The sequence below is a fragment of the Diabrotica virgifera genome, chromosome 2 (assembly GCF_917563875.1).
Source record: "Diabrotica virgifera virgifera chromosome 2, PGI_DIABVI_V3a".
Lineage (NCBI taxonomy): Eukaryota > Metazoa > Arthropoda > Insecta > Coleoptera > Chrysomelidae > Diabrotica > Diabrotica virgifera.
In genome coordinates, this window is record NC_065444.1 from 198721159 (window position 1) to 198735030 (window position 13872).

The window sequence follows — 13872 nt, forward strand, 5'->3', positions numbered from 1 at the left end:
ACCTATAATATAAACAAAAAAAAAGTACCTAATATACAATACAACCTCACTTTTTAATATTGTGTCAATTTCAGTACAAGAAATTAGAACATGTTTTAATTTTTAGTACTAAATCGGCGCGCGCATCTAATTTGTAGATACAATATTTTTGGTACTAATTTCAGTACTAAATTTAGCATAGTGTCAAGTGGACCTAAGATACAAACCAAGGACGTATGACGTAGATTATGGAGACCTACACAGAGGAGAGGAATCGAGATAGGACGACCTTGAAATTTTTGTACACGATTTTGCCTGTTTGCTTGGTTTCTCGCTAGGGCGGCGGTGGCGTAGAGATAGATGCTACTTTTGCATTGGAGTGAATGTGAAAATTTCGAAAATAATTAATTATTCGTAGTTAATATAAGATTATTGGTTTTGGTGGTTAATATTATTTAAATATGAGTGCCAAGAAAGCTTACACTAAAAGAACTTGCTTCGTACCGGGATTTATATTGAGTTATCGTTCCGATAAAAAATTTAAAAGGGAACTTAATGAAGTTAATAAAGACTTTTTATAAATATTTGTCTTTACGTTATTTATAACGTTCATGGATTATACCTATTCGTTTGTATGTTATTTCCTTCGGTGTAAATAAAATTTGTCCCTATTATTGGTTTTTATTTTAACCTGAAAATTATAGTGATAATAGTAGGAGGATCTTGGAAAGTTTTTCTGTCGAAACAATGCATTTTTTGAGACAAAATATTTCACAAAAATTAACATTAATTTTATAAAAGTCAGACTATCGTCTGCGTAGTTTATAGACATATATTTTTATTAACTAAATTTAAACATCTGATAGGTAAGCTTTCAGAATATAGATAAATGATAGTATTCAAAAGAAAAAGCAGTTTAAATTTTGATAAAAAGAATAATTAAAAAAAATTGATCAATAAAGTTCAAATTATTTAAATAACTTTTTAAACTTTTTAAAAACAATTACGTACAGTTAAGTCAATTTTTTCAACTAACAAACTTTTTGATATCAGTTACAAAGATATTAAAAAATTAATTTGCAGTTGAAATACCATTGGTATAAAAATGTGGCAGTTAGATAATGTGACAAAATATTTCCGCTTCAAAATAAGCTGTCCTACATATTAAAGTAATGACAAATTTAAATTTGATGTCACATCTCCATCTACAATGGTATAAAAAGAATACACTTTTTACCACACGTCGATATGTTATAAGGTTAAAATAATTTGTTTTTGGCATAAAACATATTCAGCTACAATCCACCAATAAATGAATGTCTAATTACGCTAAAAACAAAAATAAAATGAGTTAAATATTAAATAAGTCCATAAGAGCTAATGTATTTGTAGCACCTATTCGAACACTTGCGCCTCTAGCGGCGATTGCTGAAAGTTGAATTAGAGGTTGAAAAGTTAGCCCACAAACGATGCATTGCGTTTCCACTCCTTCTTACAGGTCTCCATAACGTAGATATACTAATATTATGTGACACCTGACAGAAGCTCGAAACAAGTGACAATCGATGAAAAGCCCTATTCAAACTAATCGGACATTACGAATGATTACGATGGCGGTCTCCAGTTACGTCACGACTTCAGGTTGTGCAATATATTATCTTGTTATTGAGTTTTTACGTCAACGTAAACCTTTTTGAAAGGTTAAAAAATACGTTGTGTCTAGGTACACGCTAACGTGTACGCAAATAAAAAAGTTAGGTACACGCGAAACGTCATCAAGTCAGTGACGTCACTATTAAGCGTGCACCGTCACTGGTTTTTGCATACACGCTAACTTAAACCGTGTGTATGCCGCAAGATACTGCGAGTATCAAGAGAGTCAGAGTGTTAGAATTATTTGTTTAACCGCGTTGTGTTTACACTTTAATGTTGATTAGTAGATTTCTTATTTTTTATTTGTTTAGTGTTTGTTTTTAAATTAACTATGGCGTGTGGACAATTATTTAGTTCTTTTAATGAGTTTAACAACATTTTAAAACAGTATGAAAAAGATAAGAGACTACATATAAATTAATATATTAGTAAGTCAATAATCAGTCGTGTGATGGATGACCGAAGTTAAGTTTAACGTTTGAGTTAAAGTTAAGATAACTCTCAGGAGTAACGTGCTCATAACTGTATAGGTAAAATTAGGTGTGATGTATCGCTCCAAGTTATGAAATAGTTATATCATCAACGTTATATTAGAAAGAAGTTTTGAGGAACAAATTTTGAAGTAACAAAGAGAACCTTATGTACAAATAGTACAAGTTGGAGTGAGCGCGAGAGATTGTTCCGAACATACCCGTCGTCGGCTACCGCCGATGACCGAACAGCAAACAGCTGTTTGGGTTCCTTGGTGTTTCTAAGTTGCTTTCAAACGGTAGATAGAAACAGGGTTGCCAGATTGGTGTATTTTCCCAAAATTTTGGGTTAATTTGAAAGCGTCTATTGAAATTTTTCTAAGCAGAAATTGTAGTGGGATTTTTTGGGGGCGGAAAATTATGGATGATTTTAAGGGGTCATGGTAAATTAAATTTGCGAATGTACATAGAACTGTATATTATACTCCCATATAATCGAAGACGATAGGAACTATGAATTATTTCCATGGCCCTCGTTGATATTGTAGTATGAATTTTGCTTTACTGTTCTCTTCATTTGACTAATAATTTATTAAAATGCGGCAACAATTTAAATTTGGGGACTTTGGGGTATTTGAGCTTCAATTTCAGGGAATTTCAGTTTCTAAGTGGGGGATTTATAAAATATCATCTGGTAACTCTGGATAGAAAGCTCAGTAGGTACTTAAAATAAAATTTCAACTTATATCGCTCGATTTGATTTTTGTATAATTTTTAAAATTGTATTACCCTTCTATTCTTAATTATTAAATTACTAGCTTCTAAATTCACTTGATTTCTGTCTAAAAACAAGTCAAAAGATGAACCTAACCTTGCATAACTACAGAGTTATCTCATAACTTGAGGTTTAACGTCGCGTTATAAAGTGACCAGATAACTCAAGAACTGTCAAGAAATAACGCAAATAGTTAAGTTAAGTATGATACATCACACCAATTCGATGGTTATATAACTTTACGTTAACGATAACTTCGGTCATCCATCACAGGGCAGAATATCGAGCTAGTACATTTATATTTTAGTATTACTTATACAGGGTGTCCCGAAAAGATTGGTCATAAATTATACCACAGATTCTGGGGTCAAAAATAGGTTGATTGAACCTCACTTACCTATATACAATAGTGCACACAAAAAGAGTTACAGCCCTTTGAAGTTACAAAATGAAAATCGATTTTTTTCATATACCTATCGAAAACTCCTAGAGGTTTTTTATTGATAATCGACATGAATTTTTATCACAGCAACATCTTAAAAAAAAATTATAGTGAAATTTGCGCACCCCATAGAAATTTTATGGGGGTTTATTTGTTCCCTTAAACCCCCCAAACTTTTATGTACAATTAAATTATTATTGTGGCACCATTTAAACACAATATTTTTAAAACTTTTTTGCCTCTTAGTACTTTTTTGATAAGCCAGTGTTTATCGAGATATTTTGAATATTTGTCGAATCCACCACATATTTTGTATATGGTTAAGTATGGTTATAGACACCTGTTAATAGTCTGAAAATTTATTTATACCTTAAATTTTTTGGTATATTTTGAAAAAGAAGCCACATCTCGATAAAAGTTGATTTATCAAAAAAAGACTAAGAGACAAAAAATTTTTAAAAACACTGTGTGTAACTAATGGAACCACAATAATACTTTAATTGGAACGTACACAAACATTTGGGGGGTTTAAAGGAACAAAACCCCCATAAATTTTTTTATGTAAATATAGTAAAAAGAAGCCGCATCTCGATAAAAACTGGCTTATCGAAAAAATATTAAGAGACAAAAAAGTTTTAAAAACGTTATGTTCAACTAATGGTACCACAATAATGAATTAATTGGAACGTACACAAAAGTTTGGGGGGGTTTAGGGGAACAAAATCCCCATAAATTTTTTATGGGGTGGACAAATTTCACTATAATTTTGTTTAAGGTGGTCCTGCCATAAGAATGATATATATCTTCTACTTTAAAATGTATATGTCTGAATTGCCAATATAAATGAGTCAGATTAAATAAATTATTATAAGAATTTTTTTGCTTAGCAACAACACTTTTGTTTATTTTAGTAATATTTTGTATTTTGACAACGGCACCCGATTTGGGCGTCGAAACGTTAATAAAATTATTTTTTTCATTTTAATTGTGGCTTATTTCCCATATAAATAATTAATCATAAAAATTCCACAAGGAAATAGCTCAGAACAACATTTTTTTAGTTATAAGTGAAATATGTAGTATTAGTATTACCGTCGAAAATTAAAATAAAAGGAAGACCTATAAAGCTTTCACAATAATAATTAACTTGTTCTGAAGCTATTTTCTTGTGGCATTTTTGTAATCAACTATTTTAAATAGAAAATAAGCCACAATTTAACTAAAAAAATGATTTTATTAACGTTTCGACGTCCAAATCGGATGTCGTTGTCAAAATACAAAATATTGATAAATTAAACAAAAATGTTGTTGCTACGTAAAAAATGTCTTCCAATAATTTATTACTCTTACTGATTTTTGTTTTTTGACAACGACATCCGATTTGGTCGTCGAAACGTTAATAAAATCATTTTTTTAGTTAAATTGTGGTTTATTTCCCATTTAGAATATTTTTTTTGGTTTTGTGGCATAGACTTGGGTGTCAATTAGCCAGTCCCAACTTTTTTTCTATTCATACATAAAGAAGGCAATGAGGTCATTAGAGTTCCATAACAAAACTGTTACACAGCTCTCTACTCAGTTCAAAAGCTGCAGCTGGCCTCTATGTACTATCCAAAATTAATAATATAACATTTAGAATAGTTGATTATAGTAATTAACTTACGTATAAAAATTATTTTAACAATATTTTGTACATGTCATGTCAACTAAATACATATTTATTTTGCTAACCTGAATATATACTTCTTTTATATATACATTGATTTAATTACAATTAAGTTTGAAACATCTGAATAGTTCTGCTTCCCTTCCCTTAATAACAAATATTGTTCTATCAAAAAAACCCTAAACATATTAAAATAGCGTGTCACTGCGCACGCTAAATAATGACGTCACTGGCTTGATGAAGTTTAATTCGCGTGTACCTAACTGTTTTATTTGCGTACACGTTAGCGTGCACCTAGACACAGCGTAAAAAATATAAACCTTAGTCAAAAAAATTCAAATTGAACTGCCAAGTTTTCATTATAGGAAGAAAGTTTTTATACTTTTTCAGTAATATTAACACTTCTGGAGTTATTTGGAGGTCAGTTTTGAAGTTGTTCAACGTCCATCTACCAGAGAAAGGAAAAAAAAGCTTGGTGGAGGCACCTAAGTATCCTTAGAATATCCTTAAAAATATATTCTTCTAATACAAAGATGTGCAGTAGTACGTTCTAAGTATATAAATAGAAGGTTTATAGCACTTCCTTGGAATATTCTAAAAAGTACGTTCTTAGTATAAACTAAAAAGATGTGCGGTAGTACGTTCTAAGTATATAAATAGAAGGTTTATAGCACGTCCTTGGAATGTTCTAAAAAGTATATTCTTAGTATATACTGAAAAGAAGTGCGGTAGTACATTCTAAGTATATACATAGAACGTTTAAGTACTGTAATGTAGTATATACTCAGTATGTGCTCTGCACATTCGCAATGGTTATTACGCATATTCTCAGTATATACTTTTTCTGAAAAGTATGTTCTATGAATCTACGAAGAACATGAAATTGTTATGTGGGAATGTAGATACTTTTTAATTTTTCTGCAAATTTTTAGGAAAAGAAAGTTTTGGAAGAAAAATAAGGATTAGGTATTGTAAAATCCAAATGGAAAATAATTTCCTGTCGCTGCCTGTATCTGTATACTGGTGATGTAGCGGATATTCGTATATTTTTTCACGTTCGCATTCGTATTCGCATCCGCAAAATTTGTGCGAATAGTTTGCAAATATCGGATATGATTTTGAGAAAAACAATTATTTAAAGATGATGTTAGATTAGGTTCATTAAGTCAAAATCTATTCACTTCTCATCTTTTTTTTGTTAAGAAAAGGTAATAACCTCGTACAATCACATTATCAGCCTTCACTATATTTTATTATTTGGTATTATGTAAACGTTATAAACTTCTCATTATAAATTTATAAAACATTACAAGAATAGAACCAAATTTAAAGAAACTGAATATTCGCATTCGCATTCGCGAATGTCAGTAGCAGACATTCGTATTCGCGAATGTTCAAAAAATGACATATCGTTACATCATTGTTGTATACCATTAATCAGTACCGGCCGGCGCTAGGGTATGAGACGCCTGCCTGCAACACTAGCATAGGCGCCCTTCGGTTTTTTAAATTAGTATTTTGTATACCACCAGCAGAAAAAAGCTCAGTTTGGCGCCCGCCTGCAGTGCATCCCTTGCAGGCCCGTTATCGCCGGCCCTATTTAATCACAAAAAATTAACAAAATCCTTTATAAAGGTAGGAGGTATATATTTTTATTTAGAACCCCATTAAATGACTAGGTACATCACAACAGAAGCGGATTTAGCCATTTGCCTCGGGAGGGGAAATTTGTCTTAGGGGGGAACTTCCAATGAAACACCAACCAAAACACATAAAAAAGATAAATTCAAACTATATAAAAGACGTAAATAATGACTTATATGCATTATATATTTTCCTAACTAACCTGTTTATTGGGTTGAATTTGTCTGTCTGTGGTTTAAGTTTCATGTTTCATGTCAACCAAATATTTTTATAAATCAAAACGGGAACTGGTGTATGTTCTCAAAGACTGATAGTGTGTAAATAAATTTATTAAAATCAGCTACCTAAGTACTTTCACCATTTTTAATGCCATCATCAGAGCTATCCTATAAAAAGACTAAGTTGAAGAATCTTATTCATAAATTTATAAAGTTAAACTATTATAAACTTTATTAAATTGGTTAATTTTTAAATTACAATGTGTTTGTTCAAAGTTTTCTCTTCATTTGAGGTAGTTACAATTATAAGACGTAAGTTTCACTTTATAATTTTTTATGAATAAGAGTCTTCAACTTAGTCTTTTTATAGCATAGCTCTGATGATATGCTGAAAGTACTTAGCTGATTTTATTAAATTTATTTACACACTATCAGTCTTTGAAAACATACACCAGTTCCCGTTTTGATTTATATAGAAGTGTCTACAAGTCAAACAGTCTGTTTTTATTTACATATTTTTATGTTTCAACCATTTTTTCTTTAATTTTGGACCTATAGTGGGACATTTCCCCTCCCCGTAGATCCGCCACTGCATCACAGAACGTTTTCGAACTAAAAAGTTCATCATCAGCGTTGGGGTTTCACCCGTATATTTTGGTGGCTCAAACACGTTAAAAACTTATTACTATTTAACAGCACTAATGATGAACTTTTTAGTTCGAAGACGTTCTCTGATGTAGCCCTTTATTGGATTTTTAAATAAAATATACGCTTCACAAAGGTTTATACTAATTTTTTTACTGATTTCAATAATTTGCAATAATTCTATTGGCTCCGTGCGTCTCCCCTCTACTTACAATCACGTGACACGCTGTCAGATTTTGTCAGGACGTTTTAACATTAAGTCTTATGGGATTATTTTGTTAAACTTGAATATTTTATTTTGTAGTGATAATAACCGAATACAATTGTTAGAATTCATTAGTTATTAATTTATACTGTAATTTATAGTGCAACAAAAATATTTTCTTTTTCGTTAATAAAGATTTATTGACATAAACTGCGATAGTGAGGTTATGTATACAAAATCAAACTGATAATCAATATTGGAAATAGAAGAATTTATATCAGATTAAGTGCGTTTTTATTTTCTGTTTATATTAATAGGGCTTTTCATTCACAGTCATTTGTTTCGAGCTTCTGTCATGTGTCACATAATATTAATATATCTACGACATACGTTATTGGTATATACAATGATACAAACCAAAGACGTATGACGTAGATATATTAATATTATGTGACACATGACAGAAGCTCGAAACAAATGACAATCGATGAAAAGCCCTATACATAATATCACTAGCGGCACGGCATTTTTTTAAATGTCTCATTTAAACATACACATAGCGTCCTGATAAAATTTCAAAAAACCGCCACCATGAGCAGGTCGGTCGATTTTGCTTTGACACTTTGTTAACGCTCAGAGCGAATACCTATTCTATTACCAGATCTTGATGACATAAATATCAAAGCATTTTAAACATCATGGAATAAGAATTTTTAAAGAGCTTTAAATTTTAGTCTGAAGGCCGCGTCTCACCATCAAATAATATGATCAAACAGTTTGAGCAAACTCCGGAAGTACGTCAAAGTGACGTCACAATTGCTTTTTTTTGAAATTCTAAAAATCTGTGCTCTCTAGTTTGATCAAATTTTTTGTATTGAGTTGTCTAACTTGTTTGTACTTTATTTAAAATTAAAATTTTTCATTATTATCCACAATGAACACTCCGGATGTGACGTCACTAACTGTCACTTTCGTTCAAACCAGTTTGATCAAATTATTTGATGGTGGGACGCGGCGTTGAAGGGAGAAAACTTATTTCCTACTTATTACAATCATTTTGTAAAGGTCTCCTTCTTCATGTGTCATCTCCTCTATATCGGAAACCATCATGGCAATTCGCACTTTCCATACCCCTGCTCTAGAGATTTTTAAAGGTAGAGTGAACTGAATTAAATTTGTGAAGTTAATAATATACATTTATATAAAAATTCCTCAATTATTGATCAAATATGCGATGAACTCTTCCTAACTTTTATTTTCTCCAACCTAATTTTTATCTCCCTGGAAAAACTCTATTCTCCTACTATGGTAAATCGTCTCTACTCTGTGACACACTGTGAATCCGAAATGTGACTGACCTTTAACTTTAACCTCAATTTTAAACGTCACTGTCAAAAGTGACAAAATGAAAATGAATTTAAATCAAAATATTGATTAATTCTGTTTTGTTTTGGTCAGCTCAGTTCCAGTGAAAAATAAAAGGAACAATTAAAAAAAGTCACTTTAATTGAGGGTTTACGCAGAGTAAAACAACAATTGTATTGTTTTATCTCTAGTATCAAAATGAATACTGCTATAAATATAGGTGTAGAAGACATGACTGTAACCATAGTCCGCTATGGTTTATATTTAGGTGCGATATTCCAAATAGTTTGTCTAGTAGCTTGTATTTTTATATCTGACTCACCAGAAGACAATCTTTCATGGGGCTCGAGGGTAAGAGTTATTAAAATATTTAGTTCAAAATTAGTTATGCATTGTGAATTTTAGATCGACAGTGATGATGAAAGTTCTGAACAAAGTACCCCACAAAATACTCCAAGAAGGCCTTATCATAGAGGCAGAAAGCAAGAAAAGAAAAAGAGACGTTAAAGCCTATACATATTATGTTTAGTCTGTACTATCTGTGGAATTAGGATTTTATATTTGTGTGATATTAACTTATTTTTAAAAGCTTTCTTAGTGGTAGCTGCATGCGTTATTTCTTTTATAACTGAAAACTATTTGGTTTAGTTTTAAGAGATTAAAGTCATTATGAAGAATGTTATTTACTGAACTGTAGTACAGTAAACAACTTTTATTTTGCAATTTTTACTGTAAAATAAAGAAGATGTATTAAAAAATATAATATGCTGAAAATTAATACAATATTTCAATTTATCTTTACACTTAAACAACAATCTAAACTTGTTTGTGTGAGGCAGTATTCAATACAGTAAAACCTCGATATAACTGACTAATTAGGGGGATGGGGAGTCTGTTAAAGCCAAAAGTCCGTTATATAAAAATACTTTTAAAATAAATCAGACTATTTATTTTAATATCAATTAGTGGTTTAGTATAAGTATAGTATATTGTTTAATATTAGTATGTATTTTATTATTAAAATATAATGTACATCAGTTAAAATTAGGAAATTGTGTCTATGAAAAAGATAATAAAAGAAAATTTGAGCTGGCCAATTGGTTCAAACTAAGGTCATACATCCAAACACACAGACTATTTAGAAATGTGTCCTCAACTTTTTATTATAGCATATCATGTTTATTGAAATTCTTTGTAAATTACAGTGTTTGGGGTCCACGGGAACCCCGTTGTTATGCAGTGTATCTTGGTAAGGGCAGGGTTAAGTATGTATAATATTAACAGGACGTTTTTAATTTTTTTACATTTGACCAGATTTTTTGTCCATTAAATAGAGGTCCGTTATATCAAGGTTTTACTGTATAAGTAAACTGCGCGTCATAGAAAACGGGCACCCTAAAAAATGGGTCATTTTTGATGTCGCGTATCTCCTAAGCCTGTTGTCCGATTTAAGTGATTTTTTGAATATGTTATAGCCCTATTCTTTGTCAATATCATTGTATTAATATTTTTGCAAAACAGGTAAACTTTCATTATATACCGGGTGTACGAATCAAACTGTGTTTTTTTCTCAAAGTTCGCAACACCCTGTGGCATATTCTAGCATTTATAAAATACTGAAATTAAAACCCAACTATAGCCTCAGGTTTTCTTAACATTCTGTTTTTTGACTCATTCATTTATGATGGATAATACAAAAGTTATGTACTTTAACAACTAGGCATGCTCTTTATCAGTACAGGGTGTTTCTAAAGAAGTACGACAAACTTTAAGGGGTAATTCTGCATGAAAACATAATGACCGGTTGCTTTATAAACATATATCCGCAAATGCTTCGTTTCCGACATACAGGATGTTGAATTTTTTCTTAAAAATTGACGATTTATTTATTGCCCTAAAACCGGTTGAGATATGCAAATGAAATTTGGTGGGTTTTAAGACGTAATTTTTTAACATTTTTTGATATACAATTAAGAATTTTTTATTCACCATTGGCGTACATACGAATAATATGATCGGTCATATTACCCGTATGCGCTCCAATAGTGAATATAAAATTCTTAGTTGAATGTCAAAAAATGCACAATAACCATCTCTTAAAACCTACCAAATTTCATTTGCATATCTCAACCGGTTTTAAAGCAATAAATAAATCATCAGTTAGTAAGAAAAAATTTAACATCCCGTATCTCGGAAACGAAGCTTTTGCGGATATATGATTATAAAGCAAACTGTCATTATTTTTAATGCAGAATTACCCCTTAAAGTTTGTCGAACTTATTTAGTCCCTAAAACACTTTAGACTTATCACACCCTGTACTGATGAAGAACATGGCTAGTTGTTAAAGCACATAACTTTTGTATTATCCAACATAAGTGAATGAATCAAGAAACAGAATGTTAATAAAGCCTGAGGCTATAGTTGAATTTTAATTTCAGTATTTTATAAATGCTAGAATAATCCACAGGGTGTTGCGAACTTTGAGAAAAAAACACAGTTTGATTCGTACACCCGGTATACAATGAAAATTTACCTGTTTTGCAAAAATATTATTACAAAGATATTGACAAAGAATAGGGCTATAACATATTCAAAAAATCATCTAAATCGGACAACAGGTTTAGGAGATACGCGACATCAAAAATGACCCATTTTTTAGGGAGCCCGTTTTCTATGACGCGCAGTTTATATTGCCTGCAACCTAATGCCTTGCAGTCATGTAAGATTTGATGGACTGATTTAGGTCCTCTGCTGCAGAGTCTTCATTTCCCAGTGGGAGTTATGTTGCCTTCAGATCCAGGCTTTTTCCAGTTGTAGACAAAGCTCTGTGGAGGAAGTCGTTTTGTTACATTGTTAATATCGAATATATATTTCTTCTATTATACAGGGTGTCCAGAAACTCTACCGACAAACGAAGACAGGATATTCTTCAGATGATTTAAGCCAATTCACTTAGTCCGAAAATGCTTCCTAAGGGAGCTAGAGCTCTTTGAAGATGGCGTCTTGTAATTAGTTTTTCTTAAATACCTTCAGAAAGCTTCTATTTAGAAAAACAAAAATTCGTACGCGTCTTTATTTTCAAGATATAAATCTAATCCATCCATTGCAAATTTCTAGTACCGATCATAGGCGTCCGTTTTGGGTAGGGCAAAGGTTATTTTATCGCATAACTTTTTTATCTTTAACTTTTAAGCATTTCTGACACTGGATTATTAAATACTGAAGTATTCTAGTACAAAAAGGTACTCTTGTTTTAAATCAGTAGGACACACCGTTTTCTAGGAAAATCGATTTGAAAATTTTTCGTTTTTTTAATTAAAAAAAAAAAAAAAAATTAAAAAAAAAACTGTTTAGAAAGACGAAAACTGGTACATTTATTTATATTCCAGAGATAAATCGATTTCATTAATTGCGAATTTCTAGTACTGGTCATAGGCGTCCCTTCTGGGTAGGTCAACAGTTATTTTATAGCATAACTTTTTTGTCATGAATTTTTGAGCATTTTTGACACTAGATTATTAAATTATGAGGTATTCGAGTACTAAAAGTTACTCTTACTTTATGTTGGTAAAATACTTCGTTTTTTGTTGAAAAGCTGTTTCATTTTTTATTCAAATTCCAAAAACTAAAAACTTTCAAATCGATTTTTCTAGAAAACGGTGTGTCCTACCGACTTAAAGCAAGAGTACCTTTTAGTACTAAAATACCTCACAATTTAATAATCCGGTGTCAAAAATGCATAAAAGTTAAGGACAAAAAAGTTATGCGATAAAATACCCGTTGCTTTACCCAAAACGGACGCCTATGACCGGTACTAGAAATTTTCAACGGATGGAATCGATTCATCTCTGAAAAGTAAATATGCATACCAATTTTTGTTTTTCTAAATAGAAGCGTTCTGGAGGTATTTAACAAAAACTAATTTCATGACGCCATCTTCAAAGAGCTCTAGCTCTTTGAAGAAGCATTTTCGGACTAGGTGAATTGGGTTAAATTGTCTTAAAATTATCTGAGGAATCTCCTGTTTTCGTTTGTCGGTAGAGTTTCTGGACACCCTGTATAAGTTCACAATATATGTTCTTAAAAACAAATCTATTTTGTATGTTGACCAAATAAATTCAGTTCTACTCAGAAGTCTACAAGTCCTCAGTTCTGACATACACAGCATCCAAATATATGATTTATAAGGAAGGTAGAAAATAATTAGCCCCTTTCCTTTCTAGATGTTTGTCAATCATGGATCGAATGATCAAATGGACTATTCTCTGTAAAGAAAACTGAATCATACAAACATGCTTCATTATACTACCATTCACCTCGAAATAATTGTGTCATTAACTCTTCTATGGGACTAGTTATATTTCTAATCTTTGGTATCGCTACTCTATGTTCACAATCCAAAAGATTATCCACCAATATGTAACTCCTGCCACATATCCACATACATCTAACTCTGCTTCTATATCTGTCTGTTGTTTTCCTTCCATATATGTATTTGCTTTTATCGACAAAATAGGCAAAATTCCCCACAAAGTAATCAGGATCACTTTACAAGGACACAAAATACACAGTGGACAATTCGATGTAAAATAAGGTTCGAATTGTTTTCTAATGCCCTGTATCCGTTTCTTTTCAATTGACGATGATAAATAAATGTTTGAAGTCGTGGAGTGAAAAAATATGGTTTTATTGACAGCTACTGAATTATTACACTACAGGTGTTGATTAGGTAAAATTTTATAATAGACTGCACCTCAAAATAGTCCTGAAAGCTAATTTATAATCTCACCAAAATGCTACGATTCATCA

The 13872-nt window shown here is 31.2% G+C and overlaps 1 protein-coding gene across 1 annotated transcript; it reads left to right on the top strand.

Moving 5' to 3' along the window:
• Positions 1-9086: 9086 nt before the first annotated feature.
• LOC114328111 (protein anon-73B1) lies at positions 9087-9845 on the top strand. The gene is made up of 2 exons (XM_028276884.2): positions 9087-9413; positions 9468-9845. Exons 1-2 carry the CDS (start codon positions 9261-9263, stop codon positions 9567-9569), a joined length of 255 nt encoding a protein of 84 aa, XP_028132685.1. The 5' UTR covers positions 9087-9260; the 3' UTR covers positions 9570-9845.
• Positions 9846-13872: the final 4027 nt, after the last annotated feature.